At 34.9% G+C, this 23,844-nt stretch overlaps 1 protein-coding gene across 4 annotated transcripts in view; it reads right to left on the bottom strand.

Moving 5' to 3' along the window:
- Nucleotides 1–3,558: 3,558 nt before the first annotated feature.
- The window catches only part of CFAP69 (cilia and flagella associated protein 69), a 57,115-nt gene continuing 36,829 nt past the window's right edge, over nt 3,559–23,844 (bottom strand). For all 4 annotated transcript variants that reach the window (XM_078059233.1, XM_078059234.1, XM_036116500.2 and 1 more), the window contains 10 exons: nt 21,864–21,982; nt 20,024–20,142; nt 15,674–15,755; nt 12,597–12,789; nt 10,309–10,446; nt 9,745–9,821; nt 8,216–8,413; nt 6,238–6,324; nt 4,810–4,914; nt 3,559–4,481 (listed from right to left, as the gene is read on the bottom strand). In XM_078059233.1, coding sequence (XP_077915359.1) covers nt 4,311–4,481; nt 4,810–4,914; nt 6,238–6,324; nt 8,216–8,413; nt 9,745–9,821; nt 10,309–10,446; nt 12,597–12,789; nt 15,674–15,755; nt 20,024–20,142; nt 21,864–21,982 — 1,289 coding nt within the window. In that variant the 3' untranslated portion in view covers nt 3,559–4,310. The remainder of the gene's footprint in view (nt 4,482–4,809; nt 4,915–6,237; nt 6,325–8,215; nt 8,414–9,744; nt 9,822–10,308; nt 10,447–12,596; nt 12,790–15,673; nt 15,756–20,023; nt 20,143–21,863; nt 21,983–23,844) is intronic.

The following is a 23,844-nucleotide window of genomic DNA, read 5'->3' as shown; positions in this document are numbered from 1 at the left end:
TTCTCTTTTGCCCTATTCAAAATTATCTGACTAGATGAGTCAAAAGATCATTTTTTAAACTTTAAATAAAATTTTTATTTTAGAATACTTTTAAGTTTGCAGAAAATTTGCAAGGATGGTGCAGAGAAATTGTGTATACTCCATCAATTTTTTCCTATTGTTAACATCTTACATTAGTATGGTATGTTTGTCATAACTAATGATCTAATAGTGATAAATTATTAACCATACTTCATATTTTATTTGGATTTTACTAGTTTTTCCCTGATGCCCTTTTTCTGTTCCAGGATTCCATCCAGGACACCACCTTACATGGAGTTATCTTGTCTCCTTAGGCTCTAAGCAGATGTTTTCAATGACCTTGACAATTTTGAGCACTGGTCAGGTATGTTGCAGAATATCTAATTTGGGTTTGCCTGATTGTATTTCTCATGGTTAGACTGACTTTATAGACTTTATGGATGAAGACCTCAGAAGGATTATTCTCAATACTTCAGATCAAGGGTATATGCCATCAACATGAGTTATCACTGATGTTTAACCTTGGCTAAAGTAGTAGATACCAGGTTTCTCCACTGTAATGTTATTTTCTCTTCTCTTTCTATACTGTATTCTTCAGAAGCAAGTCACTAAGCATAACCCACACCTAAGGGAATGGGCAGTTATGTCCCACTGACTGGAGGAGGGAATATCTACGTAAATTATCTGGAATTCTTTGTATTGGGAGATTTGTCTACCCTCACTCCCTCCCTCTCTTCCGCTTTCTTCATTCCTGTTCTTTCATTATTTACTTATATCAGTAGGGACTTTCAGACTTTTATTTATACTTTGGGTTATAATCCAGTACTACTACATTATTTATTTTGTTGCTGAAATTGTTCCAGCTTTGGTCATTAGGAACTCTATAGGATGCTCCAGACTCATCTTGTGTATTTCCACCCATCCCTGGAACCAGCCATTTCTTCAAAGAGACCTGGTTTCTTTTATTGGAGAATATTAATTAGAAATCAAGATCTGGGCAATAGGTTTTTCTGTAGAATTTTGACCTGATAGTACCGGGCCAGTTCCTGAATGTCAGGGGCTGCTTTTTTCTTTCTCAAAAAGCATCCTTGACTGGAAATTTAATACAAGCAATTATGAGACATAATTGCTAATGAAACTAATGTAAGCATAGGCTATGTTGGCAGAAAGTGTGCAAAAATGAGGAAGACTAGTTTCAGTATATCCTTCATGGGTCCTACTACACCTGGAAATCTTTGTTCAGTTTGGTCACAGTTTAGAGGAATATTAACAAATTGTGGCCTTTCAGAGGGGGCTGGCCAGATATAATGTCTGGAATGATTAAATAAGAATGATTACAGAAAATGGATATTTGACCTGAAAAGATTTAGGCTGAACATGATAGTTTTTTTTCCTGTGATATGAAATGTACTTTGTGTTCCAGAAGACAGACTGAGGATGAGATGAATGAGTTATTCACTTGATTATTCACTGGTTTTCCTCCAATATAAGCAATAACTGGCCAACAGTTTAACCAAGGAATGAGCTCCCTCATGTGGTAAACATCTCATTACTGAAGTGTGTCGAAACCATTTCATCTGCATGCATTAAACTCCATTTTTATTCTTTTGACTCTATTTTCATTTAGCTTATTAGCAGAAGTTTCAGTTTGAGAGCTTGAAATTTTGTCTCAACTGACTCATGGAAGGGAAATATATTGTCCGCCTTTCAGTCAGACTGGATAGGCTAAGTGGACTCAGGAGTGCCTTGGAAGCACTGGATGTGAGGAGAGACAGAGACCTATTATAGTTAGTGACATCGTCAGACCGATTCACTTGCTCACTGCAAGGGTGGCTGGAATTGTAATCTGCAAGCTCGATGCATGTCTGTCTACCAAGGGCAAGTATCTGGATTAAGCAACACTACGCTTCATCCACCTACATTTCTTCAGCTGTTAAATTTGCTGCTAGGTAACAACCTGCCCTATTTTACCTTTCCTCTTCCTGATGAGTAAGGTCTACACAGCAGGGGGGGAAAGGTCCACAGATATCACAGATTATTTTGATTGTAGTCAGTCCTAATTAGTTTGGAGATACCAAGTTGTACTACATACAAAAATTATATTCAACCAAATGATATCAGTTCTATTTCTACACATTGGTTATGTAATAGTATCGGTTAATGTAATAGTATTTCTGTCTCATCATTTTAGAGAAAGTCTATCACTGTTATGGAGTAAATGCATTTGAAAACTTTAATAATGTTTGTGTTTAGCCTTGCGTGTATAGTATTTTATTGGATGAATCTTCCTTTCGAGCTCAGGACTTTGCTGCCCTTGCAGAGCTCAAGCGAAAGGCTGCCAGGAGCTGAGGCCGCCATCACACTTATTTAGCAATTTATTTACTGATGTGCTTATTTCAATGATGAATGAAATGTGGTTTCTACCTTAGGGAGCTTAGCATCTGAGAAAGGAGCTTATAGTCTACAAAATGAGGTAGAGATTTATTGTTCTTAACCATGGACTCTTCATCTTGATTCTGTATCTGATATACTTGAGGTATATCTGTGCTTTTCGTATGGTCATCTCATCATTGCATGTTCCTATCTATGTCCATTCTTGTCCCAGTATGCCAGTAACTACTCTTTGATGGAATCTTTGTGCTTAAGGCTTCCTGTGTGAAGAAGAGGAACAAATTATGCCTTCTAATATCTTGGTGGTGGTGGTGATAACAGAGAAAAGATTCAGGAGAGGCAAAGTTCCCTGGTAAGCTGATGTACATTATCTACTCCTATGGGCCACAAGAATGGGCAGTTGGGCCAGGATGAGAAGCTGCTGGCTAATGGTGTACTATCAACTCATTCTAATTAGAACATTAACAACAGTTGCAGTTTCTCTCTTCATTATAGATTCTACTAACTTCACAGATGGGGATAATGGAAAATTCCTGGAGGAATGTGAGTTGCGGGAAGAAGAGGAGGATGAAGGAGGAAGTAGGAGAAGGTGAGCCCAAGGGGGTGATGGAGCCCTCTCTTATTTGATAAAGTAGATTTTATGCAGGTCTTCCCAACTTTGCATTCAGTAGGATCATGTTAGTAGCTTGTAATTGGTCACAGTGGGAGTATTTACACCATCCAAATTGGCAAACACTACAAATTAGGGCCTTCTCCCCTTGAAGAGCTGATTGTTACACATTTACCAGTACACTGCTGAGTGTGCCTTTGGGCCTAGAATCTAGACTCAAATTCCAGTGTATTTCCCAATTTAAGAAAAGAGGTTCTTGTCTCTCCCAGTGCTGGACATGAACTCAACTTTGTGGCTTCCTGGGTGGGGTTGATGGGCATGGAGACAGGCTATGGAAATCTTTTAATAGCATACAGGGGCACTTTGCTCTACATCCAGCATTAAGGCATCTATCTCCTATTCTTTGGCAAAATACCTTCACCACCAAAGGAAGGAAAACATTTCCTCACTCTCCCCTTCCCTTCCCCATTAAAGAAGAAAAGTAGTAGCTTTAGAGTTTGCTTTGCATATTTATATATTAAGAGTAAAACCATCTATATTTTTATTTTTTATTTTTATTGTTTAGCTGATGACTAACATTTACTTTTTATAACAGAGATAACTTATTTTACTTTGACCAACAAATTTGTTGCAAATGTTTTTGCTGCCCAGTATTTATATATACGTAGGATAACGATATCCTGATCCCCCACTCCATCCATATATTTTGGTTGGAGTTGGCCTACTTTTGGCTCTGGGAATAGGCAGTACTCAGATCTGGCCAAAGTCATGGTGAATGGCTCAGGAGTGGGCATGTGGCCAATCAAGGGTCCCAAGATGCAGAGGCAGTTGCAGAGACTATTGAAAAACAGGCATGTATTCTTTTCTACTGAGTATCAACTCAGGAGACTATAATCCAGGAACTGCTAGGGAAGGAGAAGATCCTACTCACAGTTCCATTCCTACATCCAACAATGCCTGTAGTCTTAATTACTCCTACATTTGATAGCTACAGAGCCTATAAAAGTTTTTATTGGCTTAAACCAGATGGAGTAGCTCACATGCAACCAACGGAGTTGAACTGACACAGTATGTTTTACAATTTCAGTTAAGAGAATTAGTGATCTATCCAAAGAAATTAATGACAACTCTTCTGATGCTATATGTAGATATTTTCAATACAAATAAATTACATGTGCTTACTTTTATTTTTTCATAGTATTTTACTAAATTATTTGCTTTGTTTATAAAGATATATTTAACTAAAAAATTATAAGCAAACTTTTTTTCAAAATGTCTGTAGATTATTTTATGTAGGAACACTCTTCTTTGACTCATTCACAGTTTTCACTGCTTTCACCTTTTGTAGGGCTCCTCCTCGAATAGGCAATTTTTTAAGAGCAATATCTGTATCAGCCAGAGGTCCTCCCAGTAATCGGGCAGGAGTGCTTTCCACTGTTACTACCCGACCAGAAGGCACCTGACAAAGCAAAAGGTATATATAAGAGTTCATTTACAAAATTTTTCAATAAGAGAAAAACCCATTCATCCTTCAGCTGACTTTAGAAAAGATACAAACTTATAGCTGTTTCTTGGGAATCCTGGAGGGCTGATCGGGTCTAAACCAGTACTGGGTGAGAGTAAAGGTATCTTGGATATAAATATGGCTTAATTATGTGAAATTTGACCAAAGAAAAGAAAAAATATGAGGAAAAACCCCCATGGAAATATCATTCTATGGAGACTAAATTCAGTATCTACTAAGAAAAATTATGAAGCAAAACAAACAAACAAACAAAAAAACTTACCGTTGTGTTAAGGCCTTTAATATCTGTCCTGTGAAATATTGCATTTGGTGGATGCTCACCATATCTAGAGGATTCTATAGCTTTTTCCTGAAGTCTTTTTGCTTTCTGAAGATTTTTAAATTAGAAAGAAAGTAATACGAATTACTATTAAAACATTAACTATCATACTTGCAATGAAGTATGTGAAGTACATTTAATTATGCCTGATTTCTACTTGAACTGTTTATTAAGTAGCACTGTAACCTGTGTTTACTCACTTAGGCTATGAAGATAGTTTTTAGTAAGTTACATCTTTTATACATTGCAGAAGACACCAGTCACCTGAGAACATTACTGAGATTTCCAGAGGTATCACTCATATATGACCAAGGAATAAAGCAGGTCCTATGGAAATCACATTTTAGCACATAATTTAATAAAATTACTAAATTTACCTCAGGTGACACATGTTTTCAAAATATTTTGCATAAATACTAATTCAGAACACTTAATTATTTTCAAACAGAGTAATATAAATTGTATAATTTGTTGCACTTTTGTTCAAACTCAGTAGTTGAGGCACTAGAACATGTAAAATTTGTGGTAACAATCTGCATGGAATGGCTGATTTTCATTAATTATTCCTTCAAAGTACAGGCAGTTGTGAGGATATTTTTTAAGTAGAGTTGGGAAGAATTTTTAGTGAGAAGGGGGAGACACAGTATCTCAAGTGAGCTTTTGTTCTTAACTTTGGTTTCACTACCTTAATGTGGTTTCACTGTTTTCATGGACTAATTTAACATTCAACAATTTCATATCTAGCCGAAGAATTGTAACATTACATAAAAACATATCCAAAGTATTAGTGGAAAGAGTGGGAAAAGCAATGAGGTTTTGAAAATACATGGTGCTTCTCACATATTTCAAGTGAACAATCAACATTATAAAATTTTTAGATGAGTTTCCAGCTTATTCCTAAAGCAGCTTATCACCTTTTCCCAAAGGGATGCTTATCCCCAGTTCTCATTTAAGTGTTAATATAATGTTTCTTTTGGTGGTCACAGAGGGGAAATACCCTTGGGGGAGAGGGTAACCCAGACAGTTGTTTTTTCTGTTCTTCACTCTGCTTCTTACAGAAATGATCAATGACACAAAGTGGAAAGTAGGAGCACATTTCTCCTGCTTATTCCTGGCTAATGATCATCTCCTTTAGGCAAGCCAGGAATATCACCCCTGCTCCCCACTGCTAGAGCAAAAAAACTCAAAGTAGCGTCTTCTGAAACTACGAAAATGCATAGTTCTCATCCTACATTGCTTATAAGGATCTAACAGTGTTGGTATTCTATAGAAAGGTCAGGAGAAAAGGTGACTGAATATTTATTCCTGAAAAAATCTGCCTGTCAGCATTGTCTATTTGTTGTGGATACCACAATATTTTAAAAATCCTACCTTTAAAGTTTTAGTGTTTGATGTTCTGGCCAAGAAATTTTCCCATGATTTATTAGCCAATTCTCTTTGCTTGTGTGTGGCTTGTATCTGAAATGAGAAAGATAATTAAGAGTTCTAGTTCCTATGAAAGGATAACAAAGGGCGTTTTTAAAGACCTTATTTTGAAGGAAGACCTAGATTTTACCAATGTTAATTTTAGGGCTGACTAGCAAAAGGATTAGAGTAAAATCCTTCCTGCATTATTTGGCTAAGATTTGAACTGCTTTTCATTAAATGTAAAGTAAAACTGTTGTTATGAAAATATTAAATATAAAAATAACAATAATCATTCTCAGCAAGACTGATTGCTTTATGTGATTATCACTTGTGAAGACAGATTATAATCCAGAACAAGCTATATAAATGACCCAACAGCAAATTCACAGGAGAAAATAAAGAGATTCCTGCTGCCACTGATAATAGTTTACGGAAGGTTATATTGGTAAAACTACTAAGTTATGACTAGCAGTTTAAGATAAGCAGTTTTGTGAGAGTGCTGAGTTGGTTGTGGTGATGCAGTCTAGGGAGATAACCACTAACAAACTGCAAAGACTATATAGTTCTCTAAATATATAATCAGAGAACACATGCCCTTGGTTAGTAAATAATATGTTATTAAATATAGATTATGAACCTAAGGGTATTTAATTAAACAACTGCTTAAAAATAAGTGGGGTCAAAGCCATGATAACAAATCAACGATAACCAACAAATCAACAATAGCTCGTCCACACAGCAGACATTCTGCCATTCAACAGAACTAATGAGGCAGCAGAACTTCCAATAGGGCTATCCCACTTGAGAACAAATAAATTACTTAAATGGCAGCATCTATGCAATAAAAACTCTTAAATAAAAGTTTCAAGCAAATTGGTGTCTAAGATGGAGTGGAATTCACAGATGGACGCAGACAGAATTCCTACTAGGCTGTAGATATAAACATTTAATAGACTATGTGAAAGATCAGGCAATAGAAAACACTTTGGAAAGCACCTTAAAGAGTTTTAAACATTTAATTGTAATCATGAAGGGTCACCAAGCAGAAGTGGGGAATCTGCATTGTCTTTGTATTTGGGGGACAAGCTAGAGCCACTTAAAGACCCATTTGCTCAAAAACTTCTGTTGTGTTCAGTTTCCAACTGAACACAAAGCTTTAGGAAAATGGCTTATATTTTCCTGGCAGGCTTTTTCCTGATTAGTTAAAGTCAGAGACCAGCTTACCTCTGGATCTATAGATAGAACATTCATTGTAAGTTTTATGGCACTGAAGTGAGGATTGAAGCTTTTATCAATATGCCTATGGTTGGCATACCAGTAAGGACCTATCACAGAATGAGGGATGAGGGTCAACTTTCTCAGTGAGGTTATACATATATAGTCACAGAGATAACACTGTCAGAATTTGCTAAACATATACACTTAAATAGACCACAATTTTCGGAACTCTGACATTTAAAAAAATGTGTCTCAGGTGTCTGTTAACTTTTTTTTAAGATTTTATTTATTTATTTGAGAGAGAGAGAGCATTAGCAGAGGGGAGGGGCAGAGGGAGAGGGAGAGGGAGAAATAGGCTCCCCACTGAGCAGTGAGCCTGACACGGGCTCAGTCCCAGGACCCCGGGATCATGACCTGACGCAAAGGCAGACGCTTAACCGACTGAGCCACCCAGGAGCCCCAGGTATCTGTTTACTTTTTAAAATGTAAGCCTACAGAAATCAAATCATAATGCCATAAACCCGTACTGAATATAGTAATTGAATCTCAGGCTGTTGATTCCATGGTTTCTTTAAAAATTGCACAGAAACACTGAAAATAATTGTAAGAAAAACTACAATATAACTCTAAGTGCTGAAACATTCAGAGGTAAGGCAAATATATCCTATGGTAAGCTTGTTTATTGAAATTATTATTTCCTGCCTTAATGGTATATGTGACTTACTTTTGTGTATACTTTTTGTTCATTTTGCACATCTTGGTTTGCTTGGCTTTCAATCATCTCGCTTTGAAGAGAAGCAACCATCTTTCCAATATTTTCTGATGCTGTTGTAATAACTTCCAAAATTTTTTTATCTGTATTGACTGGTCTTAACTTTTCTAATTTTATTTCTTCACATATTTCATTCCATATTTCTCCAATCTGTTATAACAAAGTTTAAGTTTAAAAAGTTAAATTAACCAAAAATAAATGATATAATTTTGGGTAATCCTTTATTTGGGTGGTTGTTCCAAAGTTAACACTTACTGAACCACCTCTCCTCATCTTCCTACTTGGGAATAAGTGTATTGGGAATGATTTGAGGCACCAGTTACAGTTGAGTATTCGGAAGTAATTTCTCAAATGTTTTATAATGATAAGGTATGCGTGGATGAGGCTCCACTACCTAGGTTTAGTTCACTACCATTGTCACTGCCCTCTGGTTTATAGTCACACCGTTTTCACAGCTGCAGAAACTGCTGCTTTATTCTTATCCTTTTGAACTACTGATGTATTCCTCCCAAAAGCCCTGTATTAATAGCTAGGTTGAGGGGGTGCCTAGCTGGCTCAGTCCGTAGAGCATGCAACTCTTGATCTTGGGGTCGTGAGTTCGAGCCCCACATTGGGTGTGGAGCTTACTTAAAAAAATTAAAAAAATAAAAAATAAAAAAAGAATAGGAATGCTTTTAAAAAATAAATCAAAGTTAGGTCAAGCTGAACTTGTAGGGCAATTACCATGGGGATAACTGGGGTTCCAGAGCACTGTCCCCTGCCCCTTACCTTCTAGCTCAGAAAGTAATTGAATCTTAAGCTCTTAACTCCATGGTTTCATTATACTGACAGCTCCATCTCATATTCTAGGTTGTCTGTAAATTAATGTGCTTGAGTATGCTTATATTTGTAGAAAAATTTATATATCCAGGATTGGGATAAAATTGAGCTTTGTTTTCATTTGAAAATAGAGACTTACTCATTTATAACATTCAAAAACATAGTACTAATATCAGAAGAGAATGTACTTAAAAAGACTTTGCTGAAACTTCAAAAGTATTCATTTGCCAATAAAAATATAACCAACAGGGTGAGAAACCTAATATCCTTTAACTGATATTTGATCATCATATAAATTAAGGATAAAATAATCTTTAATAAACATTAATAATTTATGTTAATAAGCAATAATTCATTTAACTATAGTTCCTAATGCTCTCTAAAGAGAAGAAATTATATTTTTAAAAATTCTGTTAAGCTTCTGAATAGCTCTGTCAGTAACATCCATCTTCTTTTATAAAGTAATAGTTAGATGAAATCGTATCCTATGGAAGATACCCAATCAATTGTAGGTTTCTTGAACAGTACCAGATGCAAAATGGAAAATAAAAACTATAGAGTACATGGATGATTGCTTACAACTATGAATAGATCTTTTATTTCCCAATTGATTTTTTTGTCATATTAGAGTTTAATAGTAAGATTATTAAGAAGGTACTCACTTTAAAATCAAGGTATCTATGTATGATACAAAGAGTGACAAAATCTTCAGCAGATAGGCCAGGTAAATTTTCAAAATCTAAACAAAGTTTATAAAGAAAGAATTACTGTAACAAAGCAAGTGATTCCAAAATGTATGTATCTATCATAAAAACTAATGCCCAGAGTTAGTTTTTATTTCATCTTGATTATGAAAAAGTTAGTTCTGTGAGCCTCTGGCTTGCTGAAGAGTGTTTGACAACTTTTTTCCTTAATAGGAAGCAAGGACTTTAAAAACTCAGGTATTTCAGAATTCTAATGTTTAAGCCTAATCATCTAAACTCACCACCTTTAATCCTGGAACTGCCTGGGGAGCTTTGAAGGATGCTGATGCCTGGGCCCCAAACCCAGAGATTCTGATTTTAATTGATCAAGGGCATAGCTTGGGCATTGGGATAACAATGGAACATGCACTTATCTGTATAAAGGGACTTTTGATCATCATGTTTGAAAAGACTCCAAAGCAAAATCACCTGGCAAACTCAGCAAAACAGAGTCTCTTGAGAATTTGACAAGTAGCTTCTTACCCAGCTTGCCCAGCACAGCATAAATTTTTGCTCTGATATTCTCGGCAACATCCATAACTGCAAGAGTCGGGCAGTTTGCAGGCAATGGCATGATTTTTTGCTCTTCTTGGAAACTGGTAAATAGAGGTTTCTTTGTATCTAATCATTGCATATCATGAAAACAGAAAGGACAGATAAAAACATTAGTAAATTAATATCTAATTTTGAAATTTTAGTCCAGACATAGAATATATAAAAATATTATAACAGAATAAAATAGTACATTGTATATGGTTATTCTTTTGAAAGCATTAGTAATCAGTTATTCCTCATTCTGTGGCAAAACTTAAAGCTTTCATTTTAATTATACATAAAATATAGAAATTTCACAAAATAACTTTTTAAAAAGTGAAACTCTTATGTAAATAACTTTTCTAATTTTGAGATCCAGAAATTGAATAATGTCAGTTTAACAAATTTGTAATCTCCTTTGCTATTGAGTTCTATATATTATGCTATAAATATAAAAACAATTTTATGATGTTACAGATCAAAACTCAGAAATAATAAATAGAAATAGAAATCAGAAGTTAAAGGGGAACTATTTTCATTTAAAAATTAACAATACTAACAGTTTATTTTTTTTATTTATTTTTATTTTTTTTTAAAGATTTTATTTATTTGACAGCACAAGCAGAAGGAGAGAGAGGGAGAAGCAGGCTCCCTGCTGGGCAAGGAGCCTGATGTGGGACTTGATCCCAGGACCCTGGGATCATGACCTGGGCCGAAGGCAGCCGCTTAACCGACTGAGCCACCCAGGCGTCCCAACAATACTAACAGTTTAGATGAAAAGAAACTTAAGAGGCTTAGAAAATGTACTCTAGAATTGTAGATTGCTGGTAATTAAAATTTATGAATATTTTATTTATTTTTACTTAGAAAATAATTTCTTCTGGGGCTCCTGGGTGGCTCAGTTGGTTAAGCATCTGCCTTTGGCTCAGGTCATGATCCCAGGGTCCTGGATTGAGTCCCACATCGGGCTCCCTGCTCAGCAATGACTGTTTCTCCCTCTCCCTCTGCCCCTCCGCCTGCTTGTGCTCTCTCTCTCTCTCCTCCTCCCCCTCTCTCAGGTAAGCAAATAAAATCTTTATTTTATTTTTATTTTTAAAGATTTTATTTATTTATTTGACAGAGAGACACAGCGAGAGAGGGAACACAAGCAGGGGAAGCGGGAGAGGGAGAAGCAGGCTTCCCGCAGAGCAGGGATCGTGATGTGGGGCTCAATCTCAGGACCCTGGGACCATGACCCGAGCCGAAGGCAGACGCTTAACGACTGAGCCACCCGGGTGCCCCAATAAATAAAATCTTTAAAAAAAAAAAGAAAACAATTTCTTCTTTTATATAAAAAGTAAACTTGCTTCATGAATATGAATCAACAGAAATGTACAAAATACTATAAAAATTGTTTTCAGGCACTCTATTTACATCCAAAATTTAATTGGTGAATGAAATGTTACTGAATCTATTTGTAAAAGCAAGTAACTCAACGAACTTCTTTAGGACATGATGTTAGGTTTTTTGGGTTTTTTTTTTTTTTTTGAGTTAAACAATATAATCAAATATCACTTCCTGAAAATATTCTATAAAAATATGAACCCGCTACTAATTTACTTGGTTTTCTTCCATTCATTCAGAATTTGATAGCAAGTTCTACAAACTCTTGTGAAAAGAACTTTAAACAAAGGGGTGGAAGTCCTCATACTTCCCTAATATCTTCTAAAGATCTCTTTTTAAAAATATGGGTGAACGATGAATAAGCCCTGGGGATGTAAAGAACAGGGTGGTGACTATAGTTAACAGTACTTTATTGTATATTTGAAAGTTGCTACGAAAGTAGATTTTAGGGGTGCCTGGGTGGCTCAGTCGTTAAGCGTCTGCCTTCGGCTCAGGCCCTGATCTCAGGGTACTGAGATCGAGCCCCGCATCGGGCTCTTTTCTCAGCAGAGAGCCTGCTTCTCCCTCTCCCACTTCCCCTGCTTGTGTTCCCTCTCTCGCTGTGTCTCTCTCTGTCAAATAAATAAAATCTTAAAAAAAAAAAAAGTAGATTTTAAAAGATCACAAGAAAAAAAAATTGTAACTGTGTGGTGATGGATGTTAACTAAACTTATTGTGGTAATCATTTTGTAATATGTACATGTATCAAATCATTATATTGTACACCTAAAACTAGTGCAATGTTATATGTCAATTATATCTCAGTTAAATATATGCATTTAATTTCTACTACTAACAGTTATAAATACACTTACCAATGATCATCCCGTGTTTATCACGTTTTACTCCCAGTTCTTTTTCTTCCTTTCTCCACAATTTAATTAAAAGACTAGCAGCTGTCTGGTCCTTCTTCCCTCGCCAAGCATTGACATGAGCCGCAGTTTTGGGATTATCACAAAATTCAACCATTATTCCAAGTATTAGATTACAGAATTTTTTTTGATTCAACTTTTGCAAGAAAATGGAAAAGGAAAAGAGTTGCGATAAATTTTAAGAATTATTGCCTTCAAAAAAAAAAAAACCAAACAAACCCTAAGAAACACTTTTATTAACCAGTAACTTTCTTCTAAATGACTGCCTTAAAAAATTCACACTCTACTTAAGTATGACTTGGGACAATCTCATTAAAAAGTATGTTTTCAGACATTAAGAGTTAGAAAGAATAAAAAGAAAAAGATTCAATATAATTCTGATGTAGTCATAAATATATGTCATGACCAAAAATGTAATTGATTTGGTTCAGTCCAGAAAAAGAGAGATTGTAAAAATAAGTGAAGATGTTCATTTTAAGTGGAGCAAGGTAAACAGTACTATACATAGTTCACTGTAATTATAGGATCTTTCCAATTTACATGCTTTATTAAGGTTTGTAAAGACTCATAACGACTACAACCTTGTTGTGACTAAGAAAATAACTGATGGTAACTGCAAGTGGCAGTCACATTCGAAAAAAAATCAAAATGAGATGTAATTTTGTATTTTGCAAAGTAAGCATTTAAGAAAAATTATCAAGTATATTTCCTTTGTTTTGATACTAGCTTTCAGCAAACCAAAATTTAGGTATAGAAAAGTCCATCTAGAGTTATATTCTCCACACAGTAATAATTTGTGTCTGGAATATTTTTTGTTGATTAAATCATAGTATACCGCTAATAGAATATAGCACAGGAAACATGTAACCTGTTGTTTAAACTGCAAACATTATCAGTTTCCTCTTTTATAAAATGAAGGATAATATTACCTGCTTTAGAGAGTTATTATGATGAATTATACAAGACTGCCTGGCACATAGAAAGCTCTAAATAATATTTAACATTATTAGCAATTATTATCATTGCACACTGAATAAATATTTTAGCAGATTGTATTAAACAGAGCCTCAATTGGGTTTTTATTCCTATACTTCACTTTCAGGAGAAAGAGGCAAATTTCAAGGTTTGGAGTTGATTAAAAAAAAAACTTCATTAAATAATATTTGTAATCTGCAATTAACTTGATTGATTTAATCCACCTTAAGCACAATCTAATAATTATATTTATAAAAATAGAGAACACTTACATGGCAAAAATATGTGTCAGGAACTATTCCAAAGACTGTATGTAAGTGTATATGTGTATATATATGTGCATATGTGCACATGCACACATAATCACTCATATAATTCTCCCAACAGTGCATGGGATAGATACTGTTGTTATCTCTGTTTTACAGATGAAGAAACATATAACAGAGATGTTAAATACTTGTCCAAGTTACACAGCTAACAAGTATTGGAGGCCTCAGTCAGACTGACTGCAGCCTATGCTCATAACCACTGTGCTATATGGCTTCTCCTACCAGTCTTCTTCATGCCTTTCCATCAGAGAAACCCTAATGGTGAAGGAGAGTGAACACAAGTGAGAAATGTCTTTGAAGTCTTTTATATAACCTTAAATATTCACATCGAATTTAATTATTTAGAATATACATGTTTAATATAACCCCCATTTCCTAGTCTTTAACTAAAAACAAGATTCTAGGAAGACGTGCCAAATTAATTCTGTGACTTTGAAAAACTCCTGACAAATCACGTGTCTCTGGGCATACTTGTACTCTCATCAGAGAAACATGGTGAGCTATAGAGCACTTAGTAAAGCCACACATATATCTTTCTGTTATTATGTCCAATTTTCTGAACCTTCCAAGGGCTTCTAGTTATGACTCACTCCTGTTTATCAAAATGGGTTATTATTATTATTAATTTATTTTTTGTTTGTAATGTTTTATATCTAATGAGTTTGCTCTCCTATATGTAATGCCAACTAATTTTCTTTCAGAGAGATGAAGGGACACAAATCACTTTAGTACCTTTGCTAAATCCAAGTAGGTTTGTTATTCTGGGTTTTTTTTTTTAAGATTTTATTTTAATTTATTTGAGAAAGAGAGAGAGAGAGCATGAGAAGGGGGAGGGGCAGAGGGAGAAGCAGGCTGTCTGCTGAGCAGAGAGCCCGATGCGGGGCTCGATCTCAGGACCCTGAGATCACGACCTGAGCCGAAGGCAGACGCTTAACCGACTGAGCCCCCCAGGCACCCCACGGTTTGTTATGTGTTAGTAAAATCATGAATGGTGGCAGTCAAGGCAGCGCCATAGGTAGGACTCTACATGAGAATAGCTCTCAAAGTTGTTTTTCTTTTTTTCTCAAAGTTTTATTGAAACCAAATTACACTTGTCCCACATCATCTTGACATGGACCTACTTAGAATTGAGGCCAGTAGGGAATTACTTTGAGGATAATTGAGGGTCTTTGCCATTCTTTGTTGGTGTTAGATGGCAACTGTCTTTTCTGGCAAACTTAATATACTCATTCCTGCTCATTCTGTAAAATGGTCTAAGACACACTCGATTCTTCACATTACCTACAAACTATTCAGTTCTTTAAAAATGCTAATCTTTACTCCTTTGTCTAATGTGGCCCTTAACTTTTAATACTAAGAGAAGAAGCTAGACGTTATTAATAATGCTTATGGGTTTTGATGTTGTCTAGCATTTCACAAACTATTTCTTTAAAGGTGGGTGGGAAAAATCCCATAAAACAAACTATCTGCTGTTATGTGTTTGGGAGTGCTGACCTAAGTAAATAGGTTTCTTCACAGGAGGAATTTTCAGAGCCTTTATTATGCCAATGCAATAATAATGGATCTTCAAGTGAGATTTTGTTTTTTAAAACAAACATCTAAACAATTTGTGGGCATATTTAATTATAGAATAGTGTTCTGTGGCACTTAGTTTTGGAAAGAGTTAATAAAAACATATTTATTTATTTGTTTACAATTATTAACAATCATACTTACTGCCAGTAAGTCCAAAAGGAGAAAAATGCCTTCCTTTTCAAGAAAGTAATCTTCTGAGGGATAACACCCCAAAATACAGCACCTTAAATAAAAAGGAAGTTACTCACTTAACAAGGATTCTACTGTCTCTATACTATTGTCTACTTCTATATTTTTTGAGTGTTTTAGATGCCTCATATAACAAATAATGTATAAGAGATAGTCTTCTGTCTCACATTTAGACAGAAAAAAAAAAAAGATAGTCTTCTGTGACTGACTTATTTCACTTAGCATAGTGTCTTCCAGGTCCATCCATGTTATAAATGGTAGGATTTATTTCTTTTTTAAGGCTGAGTAATATTCCATTATATGTATATACCATATTTTCTTTCTTTATCCATTCATCTATTGATGGACATTTGGGTTGTTTCCATATCTGGACTATTGTGAATAATGCTGCAGTGAACATGGGAGTGTAGCTATTTCTTCAAGATCCTGATTTCAATTCTTTTGGATATATACCTAGAAGTGAGATTGTTGGATTATATGGTAGTTCTATTTTTAATTTTTTTGAGGAATCTCCATACTGTTTTCCACAGTGGCTGCACAATTTGCATTCCCACCAATGTCAAGAGTTCTCTTTTCTCCACATCCTCACCAACACATATCTTTTTTTTTTTTTTTAATAATAATCAGTCCATCAGGTATAAGGTGATAATTCACTGTGGCTTTGGTTTGCACTTCCCTGATTAGTGGTTCCATAGGAATCTTAGGATTGTTTTTCTATTTCTGTAGAAAAATATCTTTAGGATTTAATAGGGATTGCATGAAGCTATACATCACTTTGGCTAGTATGACATTTAAACAATATTAATTATTCCAGTCCACGAACACAGGATTTCCTTCCATTTATTTGTGTCTGCTTTAATTCCTTTTATCAGTGTTTTACAGTTTTCACTGCATAAGGTTTTCACTTCCTTGGTTACATTTCTTCCTAAGTACTTTATTCTTTTTGGTTCTATTGCAAATGTGATTGTTTTCTTAATTTTCTTTTTGCACAGTTCATTATAGTGTGAATAGAAATGTGTATAGACATGCAACTGATTTTTTTTATTATTATGTTATGTTAATCACCATACATTACATCATTAGTTTTTGATGTAGTGTTCCATGATTCATTGTTTGCGTATAACACCCAGTGCTCCATGCAGAACGTGCCCTCTTTAATACCCATCACCAGGCTAACCCATCGTCCCACCCCTCTCCCCTCTAGAACCCTCAGTTTGTTTTTCAGAGTCCATAGTCTCTCATGGTTCGTCTCCCCCTCCAACTGATTTTTGTATTTGATTTTGTATCTTGCAACTTTATTGAATTAATTTATTAGTTCTAACAGTTTTTTTGGTGGCATCTTTAGGGCTTTCTACATAAAAGATCCTGTCATCTGCAAACAGAGATAATTTTACTTCTTTTCTGATTTGGATGCCTTTTATTTCTTTTTCTTGCCTAATTGCTCTGGCTAGGACTTATAGTACTGAGTAGAAATGGTGAGAATGGGCACCTTTGCCTTGTTATAGATCTTAGAGGAAAAGCTTTTAGCTTTTTACCATTGAGTGTGATGTTAGATGTGGAATTTTCATCTATGACCTTTATTGTGTTAGTTTCTTCTCTACTTAATTTGTTGAGAGTTTTTATCATGAAAGGGTGTTGAATTTTGTCAAATGCTTTTTTTCTGCAACTACTGAGATGATTATGTGATTTTTGTCCTTCGTTCTGTTAATGTGGTGTATCACATTGATTTGCTTATATTGAACAATTCTTGCATCCCAGGGATAAATCCCACTTGGTCATGGTGTATGATCCTTTTAACGGGCTGTTGAATTGGGTTTGCTAATATTTCCTATAGGATTTTTGCTTACGTGTTCCTCAGGACTGGCCTCATAAAGTGAATTTGGAAGTGTTCCCTTTTCTATATTTTGGAAAAGTTTAAGAAGGATTGGTATTAATTCTTTAAATGTTTGGTAAAATTCACCTGTGAAGCTGTTGGGTCCCGGGCTTTTTTGTTGGGAGGTTTTTGATTACTGATTAAATCTCCTTATTGTAATTGGTCTGTTTGGGCTTTCTATTTCTTCTTGATTCAATCTTGATTGTATGTTTCTAGGAATCTATTTCTTCTATATTGTCCAATTTGTTGGCATATAGTTGTTCATAATAATCTGTTATGATCTTTTTTATTACTGTGGCATCTGTTGTGATATGTTCTATTTCATTTATTTTATTTATCTTAATTTTGAGTCTTTTCCCTTCTTTCTCTTAGTCTAGCTAATGGCTTGTAGACTTTGATGTCTTTTTAAAACAAACCATTTTTTTTTCTATTCTCTCATTTATTTCTGTTCTAATCTTTATTATTTCTTTTATTTTGCTAACTTTGGACTTAGTTTGTTCTTCATTTACTAGTTACTTTAGGTTTAAAGTTAGGTTGTTTATTTGAGTCATTCTTTTTTTTTTTTAGGTTTATTTATTTTGGGGGGAGGGGCAGAGGGAGAACAGACTCCCCATTGAGCAAGGAGCCCTACACGGGGCTGATCTCAGGACCCATGAGATCATGACCTGAGCTAAAACCAAGAGTCTAACTTAACCAGCTGAGCCACCCAGGCACCCCCATTCTTCTTTATGCTTATCCCTCTCCTTCTGCATTTCCCCCCACTCATGCTCTTTCTGTCTCTCTCAAATAAATAAATAAAATCTTTTTAAAAATTACCTCATTAACATAAACTCAGATGTGGCTGAAAGGGGCTTGTTATGAATAACAAAAGACACTACCTTCATAGTTATTACTCTGAAGCTATTACAGGAACTGAGAATAAAAGACCAAATACTGTAACAAAAGATGTTCTCATTGCTCTTATTGATTAGGAAATGACAAAAGTTTTAGGAGCTGTGTACTAGGAATGGACCAAATATATATTTCTTAATATAAAGCACTTAAAAAGAATGTGTATTCTTAACATAGCACTTAAAAAGAATGTGTATTCTGCTGCTATTGAGTGGAATATTCTGCATATGCCTGTTAGGTCCATAGTCATTATTTTTCCCCCCAAATATGTTGCAGTGTGGCTTTCATGAGTCCCACCCAAATAGGACAAAAGAAATGTGTTAAGTGTTAATGATACATGAAACTCAAGTAATTTTGTCCAAGACAAAATTTTTTAAATTAATGTTAAGAAAAGCAGTATGTGTGTATGTATATATGTATGATTTATTTTTTGCCCTTTAGGAATGCTAAAAAGTTTGAGAAAAAATATTGCTTAGGAAATACCTAATCAATTGGTTTTCAGCTCTTTGAAGAGGAGATGAATGAGGAATTCAACAGTCTTCAAGTATAAGAATACCGTGTAAGAGTAGATGCTTGTGTTTTCCCAGATGAGGCCAAAATGGAATGGATTCAAATAATAAAAACAAGGATTTAAGTTTAGATACAATAATGGTTTTATAAATGAGCTATGGACAAGATTACTTTCCAAAGGACATTGGTAAGTGTCATTTCTGGACTATTGAAAAAGGTATTGGAAGAGTTATCTTTCTGGTGTGGTTTTGAGGGAAGAACTTTTTTTATGAAGTAAGCAAACTTTTACTGAAGCTTAAATTATGGTACAGAAATACATTTTAACTGATCTAAGTCCAACACCATGAAGAAATTATAGCACCAAAATGTTCCCTCCTCTATCATGCATACTAGGATTAATTTTATTTATTTATTTATGGTTTTTTTTTTTTTTTTTTTTTATTTAAAGATTTTTATTTATTTATTTGACAGAGAGAGACACAGCGAGAGAGGGAACATAAGCAGGGGGAGTGGGGGAGGGAGAAGCAGGCCTCCCGCCGAGCAGGGAGCCCGATGTGGGACTCGATCCCAGGATCCTGGAATCATGACCTGAGCCGAAGGCAGACGCTTAACGACTGAGCCACCCAGGCGCCCTATTTATGGTTTTTTTAAAAGATTTTATTTATTTGACAGAGAGAGACACAGTGAGAGAGGGAACACAAGCAGGGGGAGTGGGAGAGGGAGAAGCAGACTTCCTGCAGAGCAGGGAGCTGGATGTGGGGCTCGATCCCAGGACCCTGGGATCATGACCTGAGCTGAAGGCAGACGCTTAATGACTGAGCCACCCAGGCGCCCGGATTAATTTTATTTCTATTCAATCCACAGTTTTAATTTTTCTAGGCTTTATTTCATACGAATTTATGTAGTTTTTCAAAATTGGATAGAAATCTTAAATCTATCAGGAAAAAAAAATCAGACCTCAAGCCAACAAATATCATAGAAGTAATTTTCTTGTATTGAGGTTCTAACTAGGGTACAGTAATACTCACCAAATGCTGTCCAATGTACTAAAAAGAAGTACATTATAGCCTAATCCAGTCTGTAACTTTGTGGGGTCTGTTTTCATTACACGAAGAATTATATCCACTCCTTCAGTTCCAAAAATTTCCTAAGAGATTTATTTAAAATTATTTTTTGAAATAATCTAATTCTTTCCTGTTTCATCCCGTCCCCTAAAACTCTTTATACCAGAAAAATAGAACAACATTGTTAGTTTTATACAAATATTTTTTTTCAAATTTGCACTCACTCTCAGGAATTTAAGACAAATTATTATAAAGCTAATCATTTTTAGAAATGGTATCAATCAATATGCCAGCTTAATGTCCCTTTCTATTTTTTGTTTTTTCCCTTTCTTTTTTAAAAAAATAAACCATAAGCTTGCCCCATGATTTTCTTCTGCATTATAATAATGTAGTCCAGTATCCTGTCAGATGAATACTAGGTAGCAAAAACTAATCTAAGAGGCTAAAATTCTATCATGGAAGACTTTTTAATATTCCCAAGAGAGAAATAAACATCTAAATGGTAGTTAAAACCTTTAATAATTTATATTAAGTTATTACCACTTATTATTTGTTGCTTACCAATTACCTTTCTCATTGTTTTGTTGTTCAGTTCTGGTACCCAGTAAGCAAGACTATGAGTATTTTTCCAGAAGAACACAGGCGCAGGGTGGCAGAATATAAGAAAAAATTGCATCAAAGTTCAGAGCTGGTATGCATTTACTGTTCTTCTTGCCTCTCACTAGACTCCCTCTATTGGAAACTTCATAATTCAAAATTTTTATCTTTCCAATTCTGTCTTTTGCTATTTAAGTTATTAATCTTAGAGACTCAGAGTTTGTTACAAAATTTAAAAAGATCAAAGGGAATTAAGCTCTTTTTTTCTAAGTTTTAGTTCTAGGTATGAACCTGATTTTTTTCTTTAAGTTTTTATTTAAATTCCAGCTAGTTAACATATAGTGTAATATTAGTTTCAGGTGTAGAATTTAGTGATTCATCCCTTATATACAACACTCAGTGCTCATCACATATCCATCACCCTGAATCCAATTTAAACTCAAAACAGCATTTATAATGTGATAGCCACTTTGGAAGAACTGTTTGCCAGTTTCTTAAAAACATATACCTACTTTATGAACATAAATTGCACTCCCAGGTATGTATCTAGGAGAAATGGAAGCATTAGGTCCACAGAAAGACTACTACAAAAATGTTCCACTGAAGGTTTATACATAATAGTCCCAAATGGATACAACCTAAGTGTTTATCAATAGGGGAATGGAGGAAAAAAAATGGGTATATTCAAACAATGAAATACTATTCAGCAATAAAAAGGAATGAACTGCTGATATTTGCAGTAACGTGGATATATTTGAGAAATATGATGACAGGACTAGATATAAAAGAGTAAATCACATTTATATGTGATTCATATAAATCACATTTATATGAATGTGATTCCATTCATATAAACTAAAAGAATAGGCAATACTAATTTATGGGGACAGAAATCAGAATAGTGGTCACCTGAAGGCAAATAGGGGGATGGCTACTAAGGGGCATGAAATAATTTCAAAGAGAATAACAGTCATCTCTGTTTTAATTGAGGTATTGGTGAAATGGGTATATACATTCATCAAAACCTATCAAATTTACACTTTATATATATATACTTTATTGTATATAATTATACTCTCCTTATAAAAAAGAATATTAAATTAAATCCTCACAAGATTAAAAAAAAACCCAACATTTATGGACACCAAGAAACAGTTCATCTGGATTGGAAGATCTGAACAAAACTTTGATTCACAGGCATACATACCTTCCTAGGAATATGATGTTCACAAAGACCAGATAAGATAAGTAATATATCAGATTGAATTTCCAAAACAATGGCTTCTTCTTTGTCATTAGCCTTGCTTATTGTATTTTTAAAAACTCCTGGTGTGAAAAAATTGAAAGAATGTAAACTTATTGGACATTGTATTTTTATTTTGATCAATTACTGTTTTGAAATCCCTTCTTAAAAAAAATCTCTTCTTATAAACTTTCAGTTAGAGAAACTATTTTAAAAGGAGCTATTTTAATTGCACAGTTATGTAGAAGCTGTAGACAGAAGATGATAAGTGGATTCTTTGAGCTCTGAATACAATCAGTAGCCCCATATATATAGCATTTCTAGTACAGAATTAATGGAGTGTTATTAAAAGATGCCCTAACAACCTGATGCTTTGCGCAGCAAACAGAACTGTTTATAGAAATATGCAGTGTCATGAGGCAGAGATGAGTGCCTTTGCAAATATATGACTAAAATGCCTCATCACAACTTGCTCATCTCCTCATGGTTAACAGGGTCAATTTTAGGCAAAGATAGAAGACCTCTCTAAGTATGTTTTTTCTTCCTGTTACTTCTTTCTGCATTCTCTCCTTATGCCTACCTGGAGGTATCTTCAATAACTTTAAGTAGCAGTATTCGCATGTCCTTTGAAATATCTCCCTTGCTTCTAATCAAAATTTAGAAAGACTGGAAAATAGCCACTTACACTGATGGAATGACAGTCACAATAAAATTTTGCCTCATAAAGGAATTTTCCTTTAAGCTTTAAATGAGGAACAAAAATCATTGCTTCTCTATTAAAGGGGTCCTTGGCACTACCAGGAAGGAGTGGACTTATGTTCCAAAGTAAGAGGGACAGGGAAATCACAACTTATTTCCGGAGCTGGCCCTGAAGGGATGATTCTTGGTCCTGTTAGGATGAATGACAGGTGCAGGATCAGTCCCTAGCAGAGCTAGTTGAGCATGCTGGAGGCTCAGTTCAGGAGCATGCCAGGAACAGATGGGCCTATGCTCCTTTATTAGGAACATGTAGGAATCCAACCTGGTTGGCCACAGGTCTGCTTCTCCTTTCTAGGTGATCTCATTTTCCTTCCTACGTGAGTGCAGGCATGCCACTTTCTCTGTTGTCTGTAACACATGTTATGTTTTGAATTATTTCCTTCATATTTCAGTATCCTTTAGCTCCCTGCCTTTACCCTGTCCTTGTTCTATTCCAAGTCATCTGATAATTTCTTCCAGATTCCTTTTCCTAAAACAGCACCATGCATATAACTTCCCTGATCAAAACCACTAATGGCTCCCCACATCTAAAGAGGATGCTATTTAAAACTCTTCCTAGCTTGCCTCCTGAACAGACATATTATATCTCATATTACTTGTTTTCATAAAACATTTTTCCAATGTGTTTTTTTATTTTTAAATTGAAGTATAGTTGATAGATGTCTTCATAAAACTGACTTTATTTAAGCTAGCTCTGAACACACTGTCATACATATTTTAACACCATGTCTCTGCTTATGCCGTTCCCTTGCTTTAAAGACCATCTCCTCTTTTCCCTCTCAGAACTAGCTTTACCCTCACACCCAAGCTCAATAAAGGTACTTAACAAGATTACCTAGCCTTAAAAACTACTGAAACCTCTTGGTGTCTGTGGTATTTACTCTCTGTATTACTCATTAAGGGCCTTGCTGATGGTGTAGGGTAACATGCTATCTTTCTAGGATACACATCTTTTTTTTGTTCTCATTAGGGCAAGGTCCACAGTGTCTTGTTCTATATATGTTTGTGATACCAGTGCTTGCACAAAGAGTATTGTAAACATTTGCAATTACAATGCAGTTACTATTTGTCGAGCTAACTATTTGTTAAGTCCTCTGTTAGATTGTGTAAGCGAAGGAAGGTTACTGCCTTTAAGAACTCACATGATAAAGATCAGCTTCTTTCAAGTTAAAGGGAAAAGATCCTA

Source organism: Halichoerus grypus, chromosome 12, assembly GCF_964656455.1.
Source record: "Halichoerus grypus chromosome 12, mHalGry1.hap1.1, whole genome shotgun sequence".
In the NCBI taxonomy this organism is placed as follows: domain Eukaryota; kingdom Metazoa; phylum Chordata; class Mammalia; order Carnivora; family Phocidae; genus Halichoerus; species Halichoerus grypus.
Note: the sequence above shows the minus strand (reverse complement) of the source record. Positions and strands in the feature narration are given on the sequence as shown.